Below are 22,410 nucleotides of genomic sequence, written 5' to 3' on the forward strand. Positions count from 1 at the left end.
GCAGCCGGTGCTGAACGGGATGGCCACTCACCGATGCCATTCCCAGTGCCAGCCCTGGTCCTGCTGGCAGCTCCTTTCTTCACCGCTTATTAAGGTGTAATTAAGGGAGCACCGTGTCTGTAGCTCACTGGGATCCAAGCTTTGCCATGTGCAGTGTTTGCTGCAAACAAAACCAAGCCACCGGAATTCCTGCTTCCATGTTCTGCCCTGCAGCTCCCTCCATGTGCCGGGGGCACGAGCTCTCACTGTGAGCTACACGTGTGCCAGAAGGCTTCCCGCACTGGTGGAGGAGGGTAATTTTCCTTTATGAGCTATTGATTTTATCCTCCAGGTCCCTTTCCTCTGGACAGAATGGGCTCCTAGGGCTGTGTTTAAAATAATGCAGTGGTCTTTGGAACCATCTCTCTCTTTCCTCTCGCCTTTTCCCTGTGGGTGGTGTCCCAGATGGGATGCTCCCTTCTCTCATGAATGTCCCATCCATGAGCACCTTCTCTTGCAGATGGGGTGTTTCTGTTGGATTTTGCTCTGTGCAGTTCTGTACATTCCTGCGAAGGCCTAGGGGAAAGGATTTGAGATATCGAGGAAAGGATTTGATATATTTACAAAGTAAGAATAAAGAGCTGTTAGCCTTTATTGCAGTGGGCACTGCTATAGGGATTCCTAGGAAACCATCCATCAGGTCCCTTTCCCTGTTTCTATCACTGCCGTGCTTAATGCTGTTGGGAAAGTGATCTCCTGTCCCCTTGAAATCCCTGGGCTCTGGTGCAGAATTAATATGCGATGTGAAGGAACTTTCTTCCATGCTGGTACATATGGCAACTTATGTATGTGATGGAGTCTAAAATTATCCAGCCCTTCTTTAAAGCCATGTGTCCTGCTCCAGAGAGCTGCCATGCTTCCCGGCGCTCAGCCACCTGCAATCTGTTCTGCCTGCGCCTTCCCCATGATGTAAGTGCAGGGATTAATTGCATCCTTCGGTTCTCCCGCGTCCTCGCCGTCTCTGCCTCTGCTCCTGTCTTTGCAGGTCTCATCCCGACACCGCTCCTGTTCTCAAAGGAATCGGGCACTGGGCTGGGTTTGGTGTATTTTTAGAGCCTTTCCCTCCCTCTTTGTTGGCGCTGTCCCACTGGGACCTGCTCCAAGATTGCCGCGAAGGATGCGCCGGCGCCGGGGTGGGCGTCACTCCTGACCCGGCACACGTGGCGCGGGCTGGGAGCTGCTGGCTGCGTTCCTCGGCCCCATCGGGACACGGCTCCTCTCGCATCCATCCGCCAGGTTCCCAAAGTACAGGGTCAGAAGTCTTCTCCGTGCCTCGCCTTCGGGAGAAGGCGTTATCCCTGTGAATTCCCTTGGGACGTGGAAGCAGGAGGCAGAGCAGCAGACTCAGCTCTGGCTCTGCAGCAATTGTGGGGAAGCTGAGGCAGCCCAGTGGCTGCTTCCCAGTGTCGGGACCTGATGGAGCTGGTGCAGGGGTGTTGGGTCCTCCCTGTCCTCTGCCACCAGGTCCCCAGCCCTTGCGGTCACATCCTGACCCGCTCTGTGTCCTGACAGCCTTGGTGGTTGAGCCAGTTGAAGTGTAATTGGGAGGAAGTGGAGGGAATGGGTCATTTGCAAAATAGGTGCTTGAGTTGAGGGAGAAAAGTAACCTTGGCATGTTCCTGTCCCTCTGTGCTCAGCTGTGCCAGAGTGCGGGTGAGCAGCCGTCCGTCTGTTCATCTCATGGCTCCCCAGGGAGGGAATACGTGGCTGGAAGCCTTGGGGAGCAGAACGAGAACCCCCAAATACATGGGGGCTGCAGTATCCTGCATCTGCTGTGTTTTGGGCCCTTGCCTTCTGCTGTCTTGGCACTGGGACCGTGCCAGGACCCAAAAGCCATCATTTCAGAAATGTTTGCCTTCAGGAAGTTGTTACTCCTCCATCCTGCCTCTAGAAAACCCCTTTGCTGGTGATGTCTGCCATGTCCCACTCTGGGCAGCATCCTGTCCTTAAACCCATCCAGATCCCTGCTCTCTTCTCCAGCTCTTATCCCAGCTCTCCATCCTGTATCCACTGGGAAAGTGGAATAAGCACTACAGGCTGCTGGGTGCGTGCTACATTTCAGAGCCCCTTCTGCTTTAGTTTTGGAGGTGAGTACTCTTGGTCTGCCGGACACCAGAGCACTGTGGTCACCAGGTGGGTTCCGGGCCATCGCTCCTGTACCTGGTAACGTGCGTTCCCTGCTGGCGAGTGCTTCCTGAGTGCTGGCCATGCTTTTTGGACAGACTCCCCAGAGGTGACCTTGGTTTTGTTGTATTAAACTGTCAAGGCTGGCATTCCGGAGCGGTTGATTTACAAGCAGCATTTCTCCCTTGATGAGTGTTGTTGGCAGCGTGGGAGCAGGCAGGGACCCGAACCCCCCCGGGGCACAGGGATGAGCAGAGCTGGGTAAGATGCTGTAATGAGTTCCCAGGGAGTGAAAACTTGTGTCCTGCGAGAGCAGCAGGCGTGATCCCAGGTTTAAAATCCCACTGATGAACCTGGCCTCGCTGGGGCTTGGGCTGCTGCTCAGTCTCCTGCGAGCCTGCCTTGAGTGGGGTACATGGTGCTGGAAGCCAGGGAGCCGCAGCATGGCCCCAAATCCACTGCTTGGGAGTGTGGGAGAGCGCTGGGCGGCATTCCCATAGGAGCATAGGGATGCTCTGTGCGAAGTCCCTGCAGAGAGTGGTGCTGAGGGCTATGGAGGGGGCACAGGCTGTCCCCAGTGTGTCTCTCCCAGGAGGGTTTTCCACCCACTGTTGCTGCTGCTGCTGGGAAGGGATGGGTGTACATTGAACAGCTGGGTGGGCAGCGTCTGCCCACCTCATGGAATCCTAGACTGGGTTGAAGGGAACTGGATCCAGCTCCAACCCTTGCCGTGGGCAGGCACACCTTCCACTAGAGCAGGTTGCTCCAAGTCCCACCCTCATCCTCACCCATGGACAGCGGTTGGAAGCCTGTGCGGGCTTCCATAGGGAGAAGCAGCCATGCACACCCGGGATAGCTGGGAGTGCTGCGCATGTATTGCACAGGTCCATGTATACGTATACATGGATGAAACTACAGATGTAAAAAGCTGCTGCTTTTCCTGCCATGCCAACACGTACTTACTTATTAAAAATACCATCCATCAGGAGCTGCAACATCTGTTTGTGAAAAATAGCACATCCTTGGGCCACAGCCAGCAAAATCATTTCATTACGAAATTGCAACTGTAAAGCAGCACAAAATCACAAACATACTGTACATCGAGATGCTTTTGTTTCCAAACTGCTCATTAGGACTGATACATGAGCCAAAATTATACCCTGTTTAAGGTGAATTAGGAGAAAATGAGCCCGTCCGACCTTCTAAGTGAGCAGCAGTTAGTGCAGTAATTATTACCTCTGGTTAATCCTGCACCCACTGCAAGGCTGCGCTCACGTTTCCCTTTCTGTCCCGGAGGGGATGCGGCTTCACATCTCTTCCGTTCTTCGTGCCTAATTCGGGCTGACAGGGAACATACTTGAGAGGATAGGAAATGAGAAACTGGGCTTAAAGATGCTTCTCTGTAAGCAGGGAGAGGATCAGGTCTGCCGGGGTTGGGAGTGGCAGGGGCTTTGCTCATCCTTGCCGGGATCCCCTTGGCTCCCATTCCCATTCCCTCTCGTTTCCTCTCTCCGCAGGTCTGGCGGTTCATCAGATAATCACTATAACCGTGTCCCTCATCATGGTCATAGCCGCTCTGATAACAACTCTTGTCTTAAAAAACTGGTAAGGTCCCTCCTGGGCTGGGGAGGATGGCGTGGGGATGGGACAGGGTGGGGATGGGGGAGTCCTTTTCATTAACAGCTCTGGGTGCTAACGCCTGCAGCATCCACCGGGGTGGCTTTGGAAAGGCATTGCAGGAGAAAATGGGGTTTTGCAGTGGGATCTCCAAGGGGGGCTGAAGCCCCTGGGTTTGCTGTGCTTGGGGGCTGAAGCCCCTGGGTTTGCTGTGCTTTGGGGCTGGGGTCAGTGGGTCCCACTTGGGGCACAGGCACAGCACTGCTCCAGGCTTGAGTCGCTGCCACGTGATGCCACATGGGGAGGTCAAAGTCATGCGTCTGGCCACAGCAAGAGCTCCCTCAGGGTGCCAGGACCTGCCCCGTGCCTGGTGGCACCTCCTCAGCAGCCTTGCTTAAGCAGCTTTGCTGCTGCTCCTTAAATCCCCAGCCTGGCTCAGCCAAGCAGTTGAGTTGTTTCCTGCGACCCCAGGGATGCAAGGGCACCTTCTGAGCCCCTCGGATGCTGCCGGGTTGAAGTGTGCCCCATCCCTCCTGTGCTTCTCCGGCTTCATTTGCTCCCCTTTATTCTCTCAGCGTGGCTGGGCGTATGGCAAAATAGGTTAGCGCTTCGCTTCAGGCACTCGTGGCTTTACCTATTTTCCCAGGGAAACTGGCCTACTTTGAGGTCAGTGCTGCCGGTCGAGGGATTCGGATGCAGCCCTGGGCCGGTGGGAGAGCTGCCGTGGTGGGTTCTCTCCTCCATCATCTCCTCCCGCCCACCCGAGCTCTCCATGGGCACTGCAGCAAATCGATTCCTGCACCCAGGAGGGAATTAGAGAAGCGGGTGGAGGAAGAAGCCTGCTCATTCCCCGGGATTAGAGGAAAACCTATTTGCAGGGCTATGGAGGCATCTTAATCTGGGCAGAGCTGTAGTGCAGCATTGCAGCCGGCCACAGTGCGGGGTTACTCGCCCTGCAGCCGAGCTTGCTTTGCTGGGAGCGAGCCCATGGGGACACATCAGGAGTGCAGCAGGGGATGCTCCTTTCTGTGTCTCGGATGGGGTTTACTTGACAAAACTTGCTTACTGGAAGTAATATTCCAGTGAAGGAACAGGGGAAATACTCTGTCAGAGGGTTTTCTCTAATAGCAGTCGTAAGCCGCATGTATCATTGATCTGGCTGACCACAGCTTAGCAGAACAGCTCCAGTAACCTCATGCTGAAGCCGAAAAGGGCAAACAAGTAAATACAGCAATCAGTGAGGAACAGAAACTGTTTACCATGGGTAAGATGGGGAAATGAGCAGGGAACCCCCACAGACAAGCCCAGTCCACGTGTCCCAGGCAGAAGGCAGCACCCCATGAGTTTGCTCAGCTCTGGCATTTGCCGAACAGCTTTGGTGTTTTAGGGCACATGTTGGGCTGCCCCCGGTGCTGCTGGTACAGGCAAGGGCTGGCCGGTACTGGTCCCCTTGGGTGGGAGGTGAGTGATGGCTGTGCCACACCAGTGTCCTCCTTGTTGCTGCTGCAACGTGCTGGGGGAGCTGGTGGTTATTTCAGGGGCTGTCTCTTTGGGTTGCATCAGCCAGTACAGGGCAAGACTTGTTCCAGTGCTGCTGCTCCCCGGCTGCCGCTGCCCCTGGAGCTGCGACCTTCCCAAACTCCAGCATTGCAATAAGCACTGTCAGTCCTGCTCAGGGTAAAAGTGACATCTTAATTAAATCAGCATCCAGCCCCTTAAACAGGACCAGCCTGACGGAGGGCGGGTTCCTGCTGCCTGGTGCTCTCCTTGTTCCCTATGGACTGAACCGGGAGCAGTGATCCTAGGGGAGTTAGCGGGAGGCAGTCATCCCTGTGCTGATGGGGAGGGCGTCAGCTGTGCCAGGCTGGGCTCCGAGCTTATTTATCCCCATAAGTTAAAGCCTTCGTGTGCCTCCCAAATGGGAAGCGTTTCACTTCGTTGTTCTCCCCTGCATCTTCTCACTTAAAAGAAGGCTTTCGTTTCCTGCAGGTATAAAGGAATGAGTGGTTAAGTCATTCCTCTGATGCTAAAAAGCCCACATCTAAAATTAAAATGTGATCCTTAAAACCAAGCCGAGCCAAGTGACTGCCTGATTGTGGCTGATCTTCCCAGAGCACCCAAATCCTTACCTAGCACTGAGCGAGGCAGAGCTAAGGAATCCTTACCTAGCACTGAGGTGTAGCTAAGGAATCCTTACCTAGCACTGAGCGAGGTGTAGCTAAGGAATCCTTACCTAGCACTGAGTGAGGTGTAGCTAAGGAATCCTTACCTAGCACTGAGGTGTAGCTAAGGAATCCTTACCTAGCACTGAGGTGTAGCTAAGGAATCCTTACCTAGCACTGAGGTGTAGCTAAGGAATCCTTACCTAGCACTGAGCGAGGTGTAGCTAAGGAATCCTTACCTAGCACTGAGTGAGGTGTAGCTAAGGAATCCTTACCTAGCACTGAGCGAGGTGTAGCTAAGGAATCCTTACCTAGCACTGAGTGAGGTGTAGCTAAGGAATCCTTACCTAGCACTGAGGTGTAGCTAAGGAATCCTTACCTAGCACTGAGGTGTAGCTAAGGAATCCTTACCTAGCACTGAGGTGTAGCTAAGGGCCCATAAGATGAGTTTATGCCCCCCTTCCTGTCCCCAGCTGCGCGCAGAGCGGGCGCCCGCGGCGCAACAGCCACCAGCGCAAGCTGGACCAGCAGGAGGAGAGCTGCCAGAACCTGACCGACTTCGCGCCCGCGCGCGTGCCCAGCGCCCTCGACATCTTCACCGCCTACAACGAGACGCTGCAGTGCTCCCACGAGTGCGTCCGCACCCCCGTGCCCGTCTACGCGGAGGAGGCGCTGCGCTCGCCCGGGGACTATAAAACCACCTTCAATGGAAACAGGTAAGGCGGGATGGGGAGAGCCGTGCCGGTGCTGGTTCCCAAGGGGAGATGCCCACTGGCTTCTCCCAGCTTCCTCCGTCTCTGTGAACCGTGGTGCTCGTTGACGGACGTTGCTCAGTGACATCCTTCCTCATCGGCAGGATGAGGGCTCCACTGGCCCCATAGGCAGCTCCATCCTCAGCGTCACCTTAGAATATCACAGCATCATAGAATGGAGTCTTAGAATCACTGGGCTGGAAAAGACTTTTAAGATGATCAAGTCCAACCAGCAAGCCCTGGCAGTGTGGAGCGCCGCACGTTTTCCAGTTCCCGACAGCACGCAAAATGCTGCTGGACCCAGCGTCCAGCATCCGTGCTGTCTGCTGAGCGGCATCACGGGAGCCGCTGGGTTGGGAGTGAGCAGGGTGATTAATGGAGGAGCCAAATGAGCTCTTAGTCTGGTGTGAAATAATGATGCTTTAACGAGGGGGCTTGGGAGCAGCTGGTGGCACAGGGCGAAAGCACGAGCACTTCTCTGCATGCCCCATGTCTGTCAGGAGGGATGCTCAGCAGGCCTGGCTCCCCGAGCCCATTCACTGGGTGCTGCTGGGGTTTTACCGTGCTGTAGATGCGTGTCTCCCAGCAGAGGCAGAGGGAAAATCAGGAGGGTTTTGAGGGAGGAAACGAGCATGCAGTGCTCTGCACAGCCTGGCTGGCCGTGGTGGACGTGCCACCCCCAGCTGGTGCCTACCTGCATGAAGGAGAGAAGCCCGGAAGCCAACAGCCTTTTAACCAGCATCTGCGTGCGCATGGGGTTGTGCTTTGCACCTTGCTGGTTTCCAAGGCCGATAAGCCCATTCCAAGCGTTACTTTAGAGAGGTGGTTGGTTTTGCCCTCTAAACCAGCTGACTTGTGCTGCAGGCCACCCCAGCTTGCTCCTGGTGTGTTACATGCCAGCATCCGCAAGCCCCTTTTTGTGCTCACTGCAGACCCTCTTCTTCTGACCGGCATCTTATTCCCGTGGCCTTTGTGTCTGAGAAATGGTTTGAGATCTCCTGCTGACTGGCCGAAACCTGTTTGACTTCTGGGGCAGGGCAGACGCCATCGGGCTGTTTTCTGGTAGGTATCGCGCTCCCCCCACGCCTGTCCCCTGCTCCATGCCTCTCGTCCCCTGCTCACGTGCGGTTCCTCTCCTCCTGCCTGGTGCCGTCCTCCTGCTCCTGCTTCTTTCGGGATGTCAGAAACCACCTCCTGGGATGCCCACAGGATGCTGTGGATGGGATGCTGGGTACCACAGAGGTGAATTGCAGTCAGGCCAGAGCAAAAAGGCAGGGACTGAGATGGATGTGGATTTAAGAGTAATGGGTCCCTGGGGCAGCCTTGAACTTCAAGCCTGATCCTGTGGTTCCAGCCCACCTCGACAAGCAGTAGTAATTTCCATGCTGTGAAGTGGCCTGGTCTGTAATTAACCTCTTGTTGCATGATGGACAGCCCAGCTCGTTCATGAGTCATGCAGCTGACATGCACGCTCCCTTGGTACCCGAAAGCTCATGTGATGATGTTTGCTGTCATAAACACTGCCATGTGAGGGTGCTGGGGTCCTCCTCTTCCTTCTCCTCATCCTCTTCCTCCTGTGCCATTCCTTGCCCTGTGGGAAGTGCATCCTGCAAGCCCACGTGTGCAGTCCCTAGCAGCCAGGTTCGCACCTCAGGTCCTGCTGTGTTGTGAGATGTGCTGCTCTCAGGAGTACCCTGTTGGGGATGCTTTCCTGGTTTGGAGCTGCTTTGAGCCGTTTTTCCCTCCTTGTATTGCTGTTGAAGGCAACAGCAGGAGCAGTTAGGGTTTGTTGCGTGGGGCTCACTGTGGGGCACCGGTGCCCGTCTGAGCCACGCAGTCAGGTGAATTAATGGGTCTGTCCCACATCCCTGCTGTAATGAATCATATATTCAGTGTAAATGAAATTTGCAGCCTTCCCTGACTGCAGCTTGCTCAGAATAGCCTGCTTAACATTACACTCAGCTATTGAACCCAGAAATATAATTAGATTAGAATGGAAGGGAATAAAAAGTTAATGGTCTCGGCTGTGCTGGGGGCTGGCGGTGTCTGGGCAGCTCAGGTGAGGTGTGCACAGGGAGCACAAGGCACAGAGCAGGAGTTCACCCATCGGCCCGCTGGTGGCTTTGCCCATAGCTGCCATCAGCAGCTCTTGTGCCTGAAGTAGAGGGAAGGAGGATGAGCAGCTCTGAGCTCTTGCCTGCTGTGGGAAGCCTGTGCAATTCCTGCCCGAAGTCCTGTGAATCTCGGTGCCAAAGACTGCTCCCTGGCCGTCTCCACAGATCTTCTTCAATAGCCCAAAGCCATCCCATCATGCCTTATTAAATCCTTGAAATTCTCATTGACCCGTTTTCATGGAATCCATAAAACACGTATTGACGCGCTCTGGAAAAATCTATCCGAGTCGTACCTGGAGCATTAGCTCCATAATAGGGTTTCAATTATTTATCCAGCTCTGGACGCTAATGTTTGGTTTCATTAATGTTGGCAAAGTGAGATTAATCCAAAAGCTGTTCTCTGCGTGTGTACATGGACGTGTGTGTGTTTGCACCGGGTGTTTAGGGAGCACACAAGCATAAGTGGTTCATCACGGTGAGAGCCAGGCGGCTGCCAGAGATCCCTCCTGTGTGTGGGGAGTAATGGAGCACGGCACAGGTACTGCAGAGACTGCCCTCGTCCCAGAACGGGGTCAGCCCAAATCCTTTGGAAGTCAGAAAAGGGTCACTTAGTATTTTTTCCGTGCTGTACTGTTTCCTACATCTTCTATCATGATGTGCTTGGTAGGTTGAGGACCCGCCAGGGTCTCAGTGTTGGTGTCTCCTGAGGGGGCTTTACTCTGCTGGCAGCATCTGGTTGAAGGATGCGTTTTGCATCAATCCATGTGTGCCAGCTGGGACATCCCGCAGGCAAAAGGGATATTCCAAGTTGCACATGTCACTGTGTGAGGTAGAACCTTCCCAGAGAAGGCATTGGGTTAAGCTCCCTGGTAGACTGTCTCCCTGTCGTTAGGGTGGCCTTGTGCTGTCACCGTACGGATGCTGCAGGAGGATGGTGGGATGAGGATACCTTTCCAGCTCTCATTTCTAGAGGAGAGGCTGGTGGTGAAGTTGATGCTTTGGGCTGCACCTCTTCTGGAGAGATCAGTGTCTTCCTGGCTGGCTTTTCCAACAGCAGCAGCAGCACATCCTGGAGGCAGCAGTTAGTGTTGAACCCCTGTCCCTCAGCGGAGGAGGAAGGATGCTCTCCATCCTGGCTGGAAGGGTTGTGTGCAGCATTCTCTTCCCAGCCCCTTTCTCTTGGTGTGTGCAGCATGAGGGGGGCACCCCAAAGCCAGGGGGCAATCCTCACTCTGCAGGCACACGGCCATGCACCAGGAGGGGTTGGACACTGCGCTGGACCCCGTGCCAGCAACCTCACTCCATGGAAAGGCTCAAAGCCTTTTACAAGGTTTAATTGATGGCCCTCCACAGCTCCTAGCCGTCTAACAAGCAAATTAGTCCTCTGAACATGCAGAGTCAGAGCTGGAGGCGCGAGACGGACGCAGGGCAGAGAGGGTGTGAGGACATTTGGACTAGATGAGCACCGGGAGGCCGGTTGGAGTTTAATGTGCACTTTGCAGCTGGCAGCCCGTCAGCACTGTGCTGTACCTAAATGGCAGCCTGGCATTTGAGGGTGCTGCTGGCAGCATAAGGCTGTGCGGGTGCAGGCAGCAGATGTAAGGGACCACACCATGGAACCGTCTCCAGCCTGGAGAGCTGCAGGCAGCGCTGAGCTCGTGTCGGAAACCTGGTGAAGCTCATCTGGTTACACGGCAAGCAGATGTTGAAGTTATTTCCTGGGGTCAGATTCATCCGGTGCCAAGAGGAGTGATGGAGAGCGTTCCTGTGCCTCTGGCACGGTCCCTGCTGAGGCACTGGCAGCTCCGTGTGCAGATGCAGCCACAGCATGGCCCGGGGCTGGTCTAGGTGAAGAGTAAAGCAGTCACTTATAGCATTTGTGCCAGGCAGCTCAGGGATTATCTGCATGGGGGTTTAAGAAGCAAAACTGCCTGTGCCCTGATCACAGTAGATGACAGAGGAGATGCGGCAGAGGCAGGAACAGCCATTCTGCAACCCAAAAGGTGAAGTTTGCTGGAGGCTCAGGTGGCTTTGGCTGGGCACTGCAGCAAACGGAGGCAGTTTTGGTTTGATTTCATACTGTCTTTGGGGCTTTCTGAAATGAAGTTTGAGATTTCGTGTTGTTCTTGTCCTTAATCCCGCTCTCTTTGACTGAAAACCCCATGGAATGAGATTATACAAAAATCTGTAAGGTTGATCAAGCGCTGACCTACTTTGCACAAAGAGAGGCTGTTTGGAATACAATACAAATTGTACGTCCTGCAATGCATGCGTTAGATAGGATTCATCCAGGACTACGTAAACATTCGGCATTGCTGTTAGGGAAGTGGCCATCCGGGACCTGAAAAATCATCCTGGCTACGGTAACATTGATGTGACCCCAGCTTTTGCACAAGGTGGATAAAATGCGCAGCGCTGTGTGGTAATTCCACGCTTTGAACACAGCGAGCAGCTGCTGTGATGGCCCCGTTCTGCCTAACAACAGCAAATGGTTTGTATTAACATTAACAGATAATGAGTCATCATAAAAAATCCAGGCTTGTCTTGGAGGAATAACAGCAGTCCCGGCACAGCCCCGGCGTGGGAGATTAAGGACTCAGTCAAATCTGTCTCGCTAATTAAGACTCGAGCCTTGTTCTTGGAGGTGGTGAATATTGGGCATCTTGCCTTCAAATAATGCTGAGGAAAGAGCCCTGGAACAAAAAGCCTTCCCAGGGCTGGTAGCCAGCTTGTGTGGCTCAGGGCAGAGCTGTGGACCGAGGGCACTGGATGGGGATGAAGCCCACACATGGGCAGTGGTCTCGAGACACTTGGATGCATTACAGTGTGTAACACTCCACACCAAGTCATACTGCATGTGAAGTGGATGCATTACAGTGTGTAACACTCCACACCAAGTCATACTGCATGTGAAGTGGATGCATTACAGTGTGTAACACTCCACACCAAGTCATACTGCATGTGAAGTGGATGCATTACAGTGCGTAACACTCCACACCAAGACATACTGCATGTGAAGTGGATGCATTACAGTGTGTAACACTCCACACCAAGTCATACTGCATGTGAAGTGGATGCATTACAGTGTGTAACACTACACACCAAGTCATACTGCATGTGAAGTGGATGCATTACAGTGTGTAACACTACACACCAAGTCATACTGCATGTGAAGCAAGCAGCCACACACAGATGATGGGGAGTAATTGCCTTCACATGGAGGTTTCAGGATTATGTAGGGAGAGAGCTTTCGGAAGGCAGCAAATAAACAGCTTAAGAAGAACTTCTGTAGGATCTCTGGGTTTGATGCTTAACCAGTTCCATACTGATCTCTTTAGGGCATCTAACTTTAGGGAATTTTGTTAGTGCTCATCACTGTCTTCTCACCTGCCAGAGCATTCGCTGCTCTCAGCACAAGTATGAACAACCCCAGGATGCAAGGGGGATCAGGAGGAAATAATGCTTTGGAAGAGGTCCTGAGGAAGTAGTGTGCATTTAGACCCACCTCTTCCACTGCTCATCAAAAGCATCCCCATCCCATCACGTGTGCCCTGCTCCGAGGGCTGCCTCAAGGAACGTGGCTGGGAAGGGCTGAGGCTTCAGTGGGGAGGCTGAAGGAGTGATCCCAGTCCTGATCCCACCACAGACTGGTGTCTGGTCACCAACACCCTGCTTCTTCCATGCCCATCCCCAAGGGTGCCATTGGTGCTTGTGCCCCTGAGCCCTGCGGGGAGGCGGGGGAAGGCTCCAGGGGATCACCAGAGCAGCAGTGCAAGTCGTGGTGCTGTTCCCTTGTCGTGATTTAATCTTTCTTTTTCTTCTTGTCCTTCACAGGATTCCATTGGTGAACCTGTAAAAAATATACAAAAATAATGGGTTACCTGTACCTACCATTTCTGTTTACCAGTAGGAGACTCAAAGAGCAGCGTTCTATGGGCCAAATCTATTTTTATACAAATGAACACGCCTGTAGGGAACTGCGATGGACAGAGAGCGCGTTTGGTGGGGAAGAGGAAGGGAAATGCGTGAGCAAAGGATCCCGTGAGGAAGAGGAGCCGGCGGGGGACTGAGGGAAGGGCTGAGCGCCTGGAGCCTGGACGTGGACGTGACTCTGAACCTGTGCCAATAATACCATTATGTGCCATGTACCGATGCAAAGGCTTGGCGAGAAGCCGAAGCCGAGTCGCTAACGCCTGGAAAACATTGTGGAGGACGAGTGGGGCGTCTCTTCTGGTGGGGTCATCCATTCCGGTCCATCCGCGTACATACATGCGATACGTGTAGAGAGAAAATATATATATATATACACACACAACCACTTTTTGTACTGTAGCAATTTTTGAAGATCTTAAATACTCATTTTTAAAGAAGATGTCATGGGCTAAAAGTCTCATTTCTTTAACACGCATTATACAAACCAGGTGAGCCGATGTTTTCTACTTTGGCAGCTTGCCTTTTGAACCTATATGTGTATATATAGGTAGACATATATACATATATATACGTGTGTGTGTGTATGTATAGACATATATATGTATGTATACATATATATATATATATATAGTTTTGGTTCCTTTTGGAAATGCTTTTCCAGCAGTTGGGACGTGACCATGGCAGGGTCAGCCAGGGCTGCAGTGCCTGGTGGTTGCTCCAGCCACAGGAGGGATGGCGGGATGCGCTGGAGCCTGGTCTGGAACGACAGGAGGATGGAGATGGGCTGGGATTCTAGCTAGAAGGCTGCGTCTGGGCCAAATTCACAAAGTGCATTCCTGCTGTGGGAGGTCGGAGGAAGCGGAACGCTGCGGCGAGGGGAGCGGGCAGCAGAGGAGCTCCCCTTTCCTCCATGCGGGATGCTGCAGGCGCGGGGCGGATCCTGCTCCCACTCCCTATGGACCCTGTCCTCGAGGTGGTGTTCCCACACCATCGTGTTCCCAGGAGCAGGGCGAGCGGGAAGCGAGCAGTTAGCAGCTTGAGGCGGTGGTGAAGGGTGTTTCCAGACTTGTGTAGCCCGATACATCATTGGGGTAGGGAGGAAAGCTCCAAAGCCTGTGTCTGCCGTTGTTTTACTGAGCTAAGTGTGATGCCTTGGGGATGGCTGGGAATAGGTTTTAGGTGTGGACTTCTGAAGGATGGGTCTCTCTTTGCACAAGAGACAAATTTCAGGAGCGGGATGAGGGAGTTATATTGGAAAATGGCTTCTGAATTGGCCATGACACCAAAGCTTGCTCAGCCCTTTGTGAGACACACGAGAGGAACGAGCCCATTGCCTCCTCACCCATTCCAGGGCCAGAGAGCTCTGGGGAGCCTCTTCCTTGAGAAGGGAATTTTGCCCACGGTTCCAGTGGCTCCGGTTTGGTGTGTTGCTCATCCCGGTGCTCGCAGTGGTACCACTGGGCTGTGGCACTAAGACAGCTCCCAGCTGGGGTTGGGCTGCTTCAGCATTACCTGGGTAGGAGCGACAGCAGAATTCAGACCAAAGCCCTCCAGTTCTTTTTGTAATCTGCCCTTCGTCAGTACTAGCGCTTTTTAGAGTTGTCCGGATACGCATTCCTACTCATCCCTAGCTGTTCAGCCCCATTCCCATATTACAATGGACAAAAAGGCAGAAATTCCTGGTGTTGCACATAGCCACGTGTGCAGTCTCTTGTTCCCGTATTCTTTTCTGTCCTTTCCTGATGGAATTGCACAGTCTGGATTATCTTTCCTGAGTTCTTGGGAGCTGCCCCAGGAAGAAGTCTTCCTTGCCAGACCTGATGATTACCTGTGGACTTTAACCAAGCGTCTCCAAAGGCGTTGGCAACATTCCCTGCAATTCCAATGAGACTCCAGCATCGCCTTTGGTGCTCTCCACACTGGGGTCACTGCTAACCGGCAGCCAGGGAAGAGGAGAGGGGTCGTTGCTCCTGGCCAGGGTTTCATCCATGGTCCTTCTGCAGAGCTGGTTTCTACTGGGTGAGCATAGGCAACGCGTGCATCCCTGGGGCTGGGTGTTGTTGTTGGGGGTATTTAACAGGGCTGGGTCCTGCATCAGAGCAGAGATGTGCTCTTTTTGTGTTTCACAAAGCCAACCGTTCCATGATGGGGCTGGGCACTGGGCAAAGGGGTGCTGCTGTGTGGCTCATGTCTGGCTCTCTGGGACATTGGGTGGATGTCCCCACCTCTGCCCCTGGGGCAGGAGATGGTGTTTTGCTGGAGGAGTGCTCCCCGAAGCTTTAACCTTCCTTGATATCTGCCAGGAGCATTTCCCCTTGAGGTGTCCCTGGGGTCTGCCTTCAGCTGGGGGGTCCTGGTGCTGCTGCTGGCAATCTCACGTAGACAATGGGGACCTTTGGGCTGCAGTTAATAGCATAGAGTGCTACCTTGCTTGGATTACCAATGCCCTCGCTCCACAGCAGCCCAGGGGAGCTCATTGCAGTGGGGTCAGCCAGAACTCATGTGAGAAGTGACCACTCCACAGTGATCCATCATCTCAGTATGCCAGAGCCTTTGTGTTTTACTGATGTGCCAGAGCAGCCCCTGCAAATCTCCCTCGCTGGCACAGGGTTTGAGTTCTCCTGTATTTGACTCTGCTGGCATCAATCCACTCCAGCTCGGGAGCCGTTGCGCTGCACCCATTGATCTTCCGATTTAGCTGTGTGTGCTGGCTGCACCCAGGAGTTCTTGCGGGTGTTCCAGTGTAATCTCAATGGCAATTTGACATCATAAAATACACCTCAGCTCCCTCGTTCCTGAGCGTTTGAAGGAGCATTCTGCATTTCTGTGTGTATGGAACCGCTGCCTGAAGGGGAGGTGTTGGGCAGAGCACAGGCAGCGGTGGTGGTGATGGCGATGGAGATGTGCCCTGCCCCAAGCCTGGCACCCAGCTCCTGGGCGAGGAAGGGGAATTGTGTGTGTGTGTATCTGTGTGTGTGTCAGGGAAAGAGAATGCAGGAGAATAACTGACCCCAGACAGCAGGAGCAGGGGTTTGAGGGCAGGACTTGCACGAGCTTTCCACATTGTCTGCAGAAGAACACGTCCTGGTCACCAAGAGATGAGCGGTGAACTGGGGAACAAAAGTAGATGCACAATCTTCCCTTATTTATAAGGACCAACAGCACTTGCACTTTATCAGAGAAACCCTCCCATCCTATGCATGCAAGCACACCAAGGGACGACTGCCAGGAGGAAGAGAAGGAGGGAAGGAAGAAGGGAAGGGCCGGAGCTGTAACTGCTGTGATTTATGAGGCAGGATCCTTGCAGCCCAAGGTCTATCATAAGAAAGAGAAACGAACAGCAGTTATTTCATTCCGTGCTATTGATGAAAGCCAAAAAAAAAAGAGAAAGAAATGGAACCAGTAAGTCACTTTTTCATGGCATAGACCATGGGCAGCTGGGTCTTGCTCCTGTGCGGGGACAACAGACTTGTGCGTGTTTGGAGAATTAAGAATTTGGGATTTTAGGGATTTTTCTGCTCTTTTTCAGAAGCTGAGCCTCTTTTCCCGCCCAATAGCATTGCACGGGCAGCAGGGAATGTTCCACCATGGGACACGGACCCTTTGCACTGCCGTGGATTGAGCGAGGGCTTGCAAGGGGTGAGGTGATGGCACAGCCCTTGTGAAGGTCCCTGCTGTGCGCGGGGGTCACCTCGCTGTGCTGGGGAGCTGTGGGTTCCTGTGGTGGCACTCAATGGATGGGCAGTAAATCCCGAGGAGCAGCCTGGACGTGGCATCAGGCAAACCCCATGCTCCAGCGTGCCCTTTCCTTGGAGAAACAGAGCCTTTTGTGTTTTGTTTCCTTGTGGTTCTGGCAGGTTGAATGAAAACCAAGTTTTGCTCCTTGCTTTGCCGTAAACTCCCAGCTTGCTGCTTCTTGGTTCTTTCTTTTTGGTTCATTTTATGGATTTCTTAGCCCAAGTAGCTCCTCAGAAACACATCAAGGCTGCCAAAAGGCTGCCGCATCCCCCAGCCATGTAGTGCTGTGTCCGTGTGTTGCTTGTGGCTCTGTCTTAAGAGAGAGGATGGTTTGGGACGAGCCCTTCTCACCACCAGCCTGTGCCAGGAGCTGTCTCTCCAAAGCTGACGCTCACCATCACCGTCTTCCCAGCTAGAGACAAGGGCAGCGGGGGGCCGGGTGGGAGGTGCGAGGTGGATTTTGGGTTAACCTCTTCTCCATGGGCAGCTGGTTGCGAAGGAAGGTCGTTCAGCTAAAATGGTAGTTAAATAGTAGATATTCTACACATATTCTATATTTTGTACAAAAAAAAATAAACTAGAACAAAAATATATATCTCTATCCTATCTCAGCCCACCCATTTCAGGATGAATGTGGTTGGAATTTTCCTTCAACCAGGTCTAAAATCTATAAGTGATTTTTATCAAAACCAGCAAGAAATCCCTCCCCATTTCCAAGCCCCTGGGTCCGGTCTCCAGATCCCACGTAACGCTTCTCACACATTTGTAAGACTTCTTCTCAGCGTTTGTAGGTGCATTTTTAACAGTGTCACGAGTGGAGATAATATTTACTTTGAGAAAACGTACGCGTTGCACAAAAGATGTACACTAAGGGCACAGATTTCTGACCCAGATTCTTCTATTTTAGGTTCCGAGGGTTTTGTTTTTTTCCGTTTGACAGGACACGTGCAGTTGGAGTTTACACTTCATTTTTATTTTGCCAAAAAACCTGTTTTCTAACATGAGACAGCGTTTCCTTTGTCACCGGTTCTACATCACTGAGTGCTTCTTTCTTTTCCCTGGGAAAATCCCGCGCCGCGGGACATCCGGCACGCTGCTGCAGGGGATGCTGCGGGGCCAGGACTCCTCTTCCCGAGTGGTTTTTAATTTGTCTCTGTACTTGGAAGCTGTGTACTTGGAAGCACTGTAAATGCCACCCTATACCGATCTCCCTGTGTATATTTAGTACTCTGATGTTGCTATTAAAACTGATATGAGAACCGCGCAGCAGGGTGCTGACTGGGTTCCTCTGCGGTCCATGGCGGGGGGGGGGGGAATGGGGGAGTTTGGGGGGCTTGGAAGGGAGAAACCTCCTTGGTTGTGCACCCTTCTGGGGCAAGCAGCTGAGAAACAGCCCTGCCTTCATCCTGGGAAGTGGGTCTTGTATATCTTGGGAAGGAGGTATTGCACAGCCTGGGAAGAGGGTCTTGTATATCTTGGGAAGGAGGTATTGCACAGCCTGGGAAGAGGGTCTTGTATATCTTGGGAAGGAGGTATTGCACAGCCTGGGAAGAGGGTCTCAGCATCCCCACCATGGAGGCACCCCCATCCAAGCCCTGTGGCGGAGGTGGGAGCACAGGGTCAAGCAGTGGGGACCCATGTGTGTGTGTTGGGATGGTGCTTGAAAGAACAAAGCCCTTCAGCAGGGCGCTTAGGGAGTTAATGAAACATCACTAATGAGGTTTTAAACGAACAGCTCTGCAGCAAGGTGAGCAGGCGCTGGGGAATCTCTTACCCTGGGTGTATGTTGTGCATAAAGAGGAATTTGGGCTGTGAGCACTTGTGTATTAAAATGATGCTTTTTGTCTGCAAATTGGGTTTGCAGTGGGTGGTGAGGGGTCACACTCGGGCTGTCGTGTTCCAGCCAGGGCTTGCCCTGCTGTTGCTCAATGGACAGATGGAGCTGCAGAGCTTTGGAATGCCACCTGACCTAGAAAGGGGGGAAAAAAGCTGTTTTCAGTGTCCGTGTCAGCTTTGAGGAGGGATGACCTGGGCAGGCAGAGCTCGGCACAGCCACCCACTGCTTGTATCTCCCACAGTGCCTGCTAGCACACCAAAGGAAGGACCAGAGATGCAGCCTAGCCAGATCCTCCCAAAAAGCTCTCTTCTGTGGGAAAACATGTAGGAAAATGAGGAGGGACAAAGTGAGATGCTCTTCATTGCAGGGCCAAATTGCCAGCTTAAATCACTGTGACACTGTGTACAAGCTAACAGGGTGCGAATGGCCTCAGAGCTGCATATATCAGCCAGAGAACTCTGTTCATTTCCAGGTACAAGTGGGATTTCAGGGCATGAAATAGAGTGTTGGGATCTCATTCCTTTCCCTGCTATTTATCACAGCCAGAAACGTACTCACCAGCGATGTTGTGAGCAGAGGAGTGCAGAGGAGGAATACTGTGCTGAGCCACGTGGTGTGGGAGAGGGGACATGGGGAGCCGGACAGCTCGGATGGATGCTGCGCGGATTGTGGTGCTGCAGGAGCAGGCAGCAGCTCTGGTGCTGCTGCTTGGGTCACTTCTCATGCGAGTGAAATGATGCTGCAGAAGCTCCTGCCGAGCCCGTTGAGCTCAGCCTTCTGCATTGCAGCCAAAGGGGAGAGCCAGCCCCGCATTGCCGGATGTCCCTGTGCCCTCCAGCACCCATCGCACCCAGCACGGAGCTAGGAGCATCCCCTCCTGCTGCTGCTCACCCTGCCACATGGTGAGGGCCAGGGCACAGCCACCGCACTGGGTTAAGGTGCCTGAAGCGGTCCCTTGGGTCACCATCCCCTTCTCAGCGCTGGAGCTGCCCCTCTGCATGCTCTGAGGGCTGCCTCAGCCCAGCAGCGGGGCGAGACTGGAAAATGAGGCTGGAAACAAAACGCGAGCGCACTGATGCCACAGCACACAGCTCTGTTAAAAAGTGGGACTAAGCATTATCCAAGTTTAATTATTGTAATTATACCGGGGCGAAGTAATTGCTGGAGATATTTTAAGCATCAATCGACATGCTATTTTGAAAAGCAAAGCCCTGATTTATCCAGGGCTAGGTAGTAACCATCAACATGCAACAGGGAGGAGCCCACCGAGAAAGGACTTTAAAACTGGTTGTATCTTCTTATTTGGGTTGGAGACAAGACAGGGGAAGGTAGAGAAGGATCCTTGGCTATGAGGAATTGGTCGTGCTGGCATCCCTGTGTCCGACGGTAGGAGCCAGGCTCCCAGCATCAGGCTGGGCTGCAGGAGCAGCATCAGCTTTGGGATGAGGAGCCGTGCGTGATGTGGTGACAGCACCTCGGCGGTGGCTTTGAGGAAGATTGGCTGAGGCTGGATGATGTAGCGATGCTGAAATCATTTAAGCTTGTTATTGTGGTTTCTATGGCTCTCTGGCTGGATGTAACAAATTGTCTGCATCATTTTCCAGATGGATCGTTCTTAAATCATCCAGGACAGGCTTCAGGGCTCAGCACTGAAGCAGTGGAAGGCACTTCAGCTCAATAAATGCTGGAAATGTGCTATATTGAGTGCTATTTCTTATTAAAAGTGGAAGTACATCATCCAAGCTGATGGGTCGGTCTCACAGCCAAGATCTCCGCGCTTCGCACCCCTTCTGAGTGCCAAGCTCCCCGCAGATGGGCCATGGAGGGAGCCATGTGAGGGTGCCTGTGCCTCTGCAGTGGGTAACGGGCTCAGCCAGCAGCTCATCCCTACCCCCGGCCTCTTTCCCCACGGATGGAACCAGCCCGCAGCGTGCATCCCACTCCAGGCTCATGGCGCGGTGTTTGGCCATGGACTTGTGTGCCCAGTAAATGATGAGCGCTGAGAGAGCATTTTATTACTGCCAGGCAGTTTGTGCTAATAAGCAGTTCGAAACAGCGAAGCCTCTCAGCAGAGGGATGAATTATTATGGCAGGAGAGCGTTGGAAAGGAAGAGCCCCGAGGGGGCTGCAGCAGAGGAGACCTGCAGCCAGCACAGCCTGCAGTGGGGCTGGTGCATGGTGGGCTTGGTCCATGGTGGCATCAACCCACGGCTGGGTGTCTGCTGCCCGGCAGGGATGGGGAGCACAGGGGCTGCCCACAGCTTGTGCTGGAGACTCAATGGGATTCGTGTTGTCTCCTGAGGACTCAGGAAACGCGTGTGCATGCGATTCACAGGTTTCAAGTGCCAGGCTGCTGTTAGCTGTAATCTCAGGTTTTACTGACACTGATACAACCCAGGACCCGGGACCCGTTCAGCTCTGCCGGGAGTGACATGCCTGTATGTTTTTAATAAACTTCCCAGAATGAAATCCTCGCCGTTCCCGTTCATCCTCCGAGCATGATATTAAGTGAAAACTGACATCTATCTTAGTTCCTTGTCAGGCCAAAGCGAGGACAGAGTTTCTTCAGGGTTGTTGTTATCTTCCCCTTGCAAATTCACAAGTGTGCGTAAGTGATGTGATGGGAGCAGGGAACGGAGGCAGGAGCTGATGGCTGTCATAGGAGCCTGGTCCTTGCCTGTGCCACACTGAAGGACAACAGGATGTGCAAACGAAAGCCCTGTGGGACCTGGAGCTGTGGCCCCATGTGAAGCCCCACACGAAGCCGAGGTCAGCAGCACTGGAGCACACTGCATGGGGTGCTTTCTTGGTGCCCAGCGAGCAGGGTACCACTCCAGCAGCGATGCCGGGGCAGCACATCCACCTCAGTGGATGAGCTGCGTTCTCTCAGGTGCGGTATTTATTGACCTGTCAAAGGGCTCAGACGTGGCTGACTGCACTTTCCCCCTGCAACAATTGATTTGAGTTGGCTTGGATCAGGGAACAGTTGATTTCTTTGCCCGATACTCGTTCTGGCGTTCGATAGTGCGAGTGTTTAGAATGCATCACCTGGTTTCACAGGCTGGAGAGCATCGCCCGGTGTTTCCAGTGGGCAACGTTAACGTGCATGGGCAAGTGTGGCCTTGGGGCTTTAGTTTCCACAGGAAAAGCCATACTTAGGCAATGCTAGTTCAGCCTCTGGTTCACACTGAGTATTTGTGAGTTCTCTGCTTATCCAGAGGACTCCTCTGTTCTTGATGGTGATATGGGGCCAGCCCTCATCCCATTTTTGCTTGAGGAAAGGGATGCGCTCCATGACAGCTCCATGCATCCCTTGGAGTCTCCTCTCTCCAACCTCCCTGTCTCCATGCCCACAGCATATTGTGACTGGCCATCCCTAGGCTGTGCCATGAGGGACAAAACTCCTTTGGTCTCAGCTGAGCTGAGCCAAGCTTGATGCAGGGAGTCAGTGCCCAATTACCAGCACATCTTTCTCTTCTTAAGAGGCTGGCCAGCACTTTGCCCTGCATCTATAAAAAGCACAGCTTGATATTTGTTTTTCCCTATCTCTTTCTCATTCGTGTTTTCCTTCTCCTTGCTTCCGACCCCGTGCTGACGTCCAGACCAACAGCTATACGCAGCGCAGTGGATCGCAGCCAGTGCCATTTATAAAACAGTTTTGTGAAGCCATGAGAAGAGCAATATCCATGTAACAGCCCATAAACCTGTACATCAGAGCAATTAGCCATAATCACAGGCCCTGGAAGAGAAAAGCCACACATTCACTCATTTGCTGCCCATCAGCCCAGAGAACCTTTCATCTGGGAACCATCCCGCAGCCAGTGGTATCGATCAGTGCTGTCAATGCTTTGGGCTGGGATATTGGCACTGTTGCTCTCCCAGGGATTTAGAAAGCAGGAGCCCACATAATCTGCCCCTTCTGGGCAGGGAAATAGGGAACCTGGAGCTTTTCTGTGGCTCTGTGTCCCACATCACTCAGGGGGGAGCCAGCTTGTGCATGCCCTTACCCCACCAAGGTCTTTGTAAGTCAGGCAGAGTGGCTGAAAAACGGGAGCCAGGGGTAATATTTAAAGGGAAATAAAGCGTTTTCCCTC

General features: G+C 53.1%; 1 protein-coding gene across 1 annotated transcript in view; it reads left to right on the forward strand.

Moving 5' to 3' along the window:
* The window catches only part of AJAP1 (adherens junctions associated protein 1), a 33,977-nt gene extending 20,797 nt beyond the window's left edge, over positions 1 to 13,180 (forward strand). Inside the window, exons 3-6 of the mRNA XM_057418340.1 lie at positions 3,681 to 3,768; positions 6,416 to 6,658; positions 7,627 to 7,756; positions 12,643 to 13,180. Of these exons, the coding sequence (XP_057274323.1) occupies positions 3,681 to 3,768; positions 6,416 to 6,658; positions 7,627 to 7,699 (404 nt within the window). The 3' untranslated portion in view covers positions 7,700 to 7,756; positions 12,643 to 13,180. The remainder of the gene's footprint in view (positions 1 to 3,680; positions 3,769 to 6,415; positions 6,659 to 7,626; positions 7,757 to 12,642) is intronic.
* Positions 13,181 to 22,410: the final 9,230 nt, after the last annotated feature.

Source organism: Pezoporus wallicus, unplaced genomic scaffold (assembly GCF_028554395.1).
Source record: "Pezoporus wallicus isolate ANWC-B61680 ecotype Strahan unplaced genomic scaffold, APGP_CSIRO_Pwel_v1 contig_13766, whole genome shotgun sequence".
NCBI classification, from domain to species: Eukaryota; Metazoa; Chordata; class Aves; order Psittaciformes; family Psittacidae; genus Pezoporus; species Pezoporus wallicus.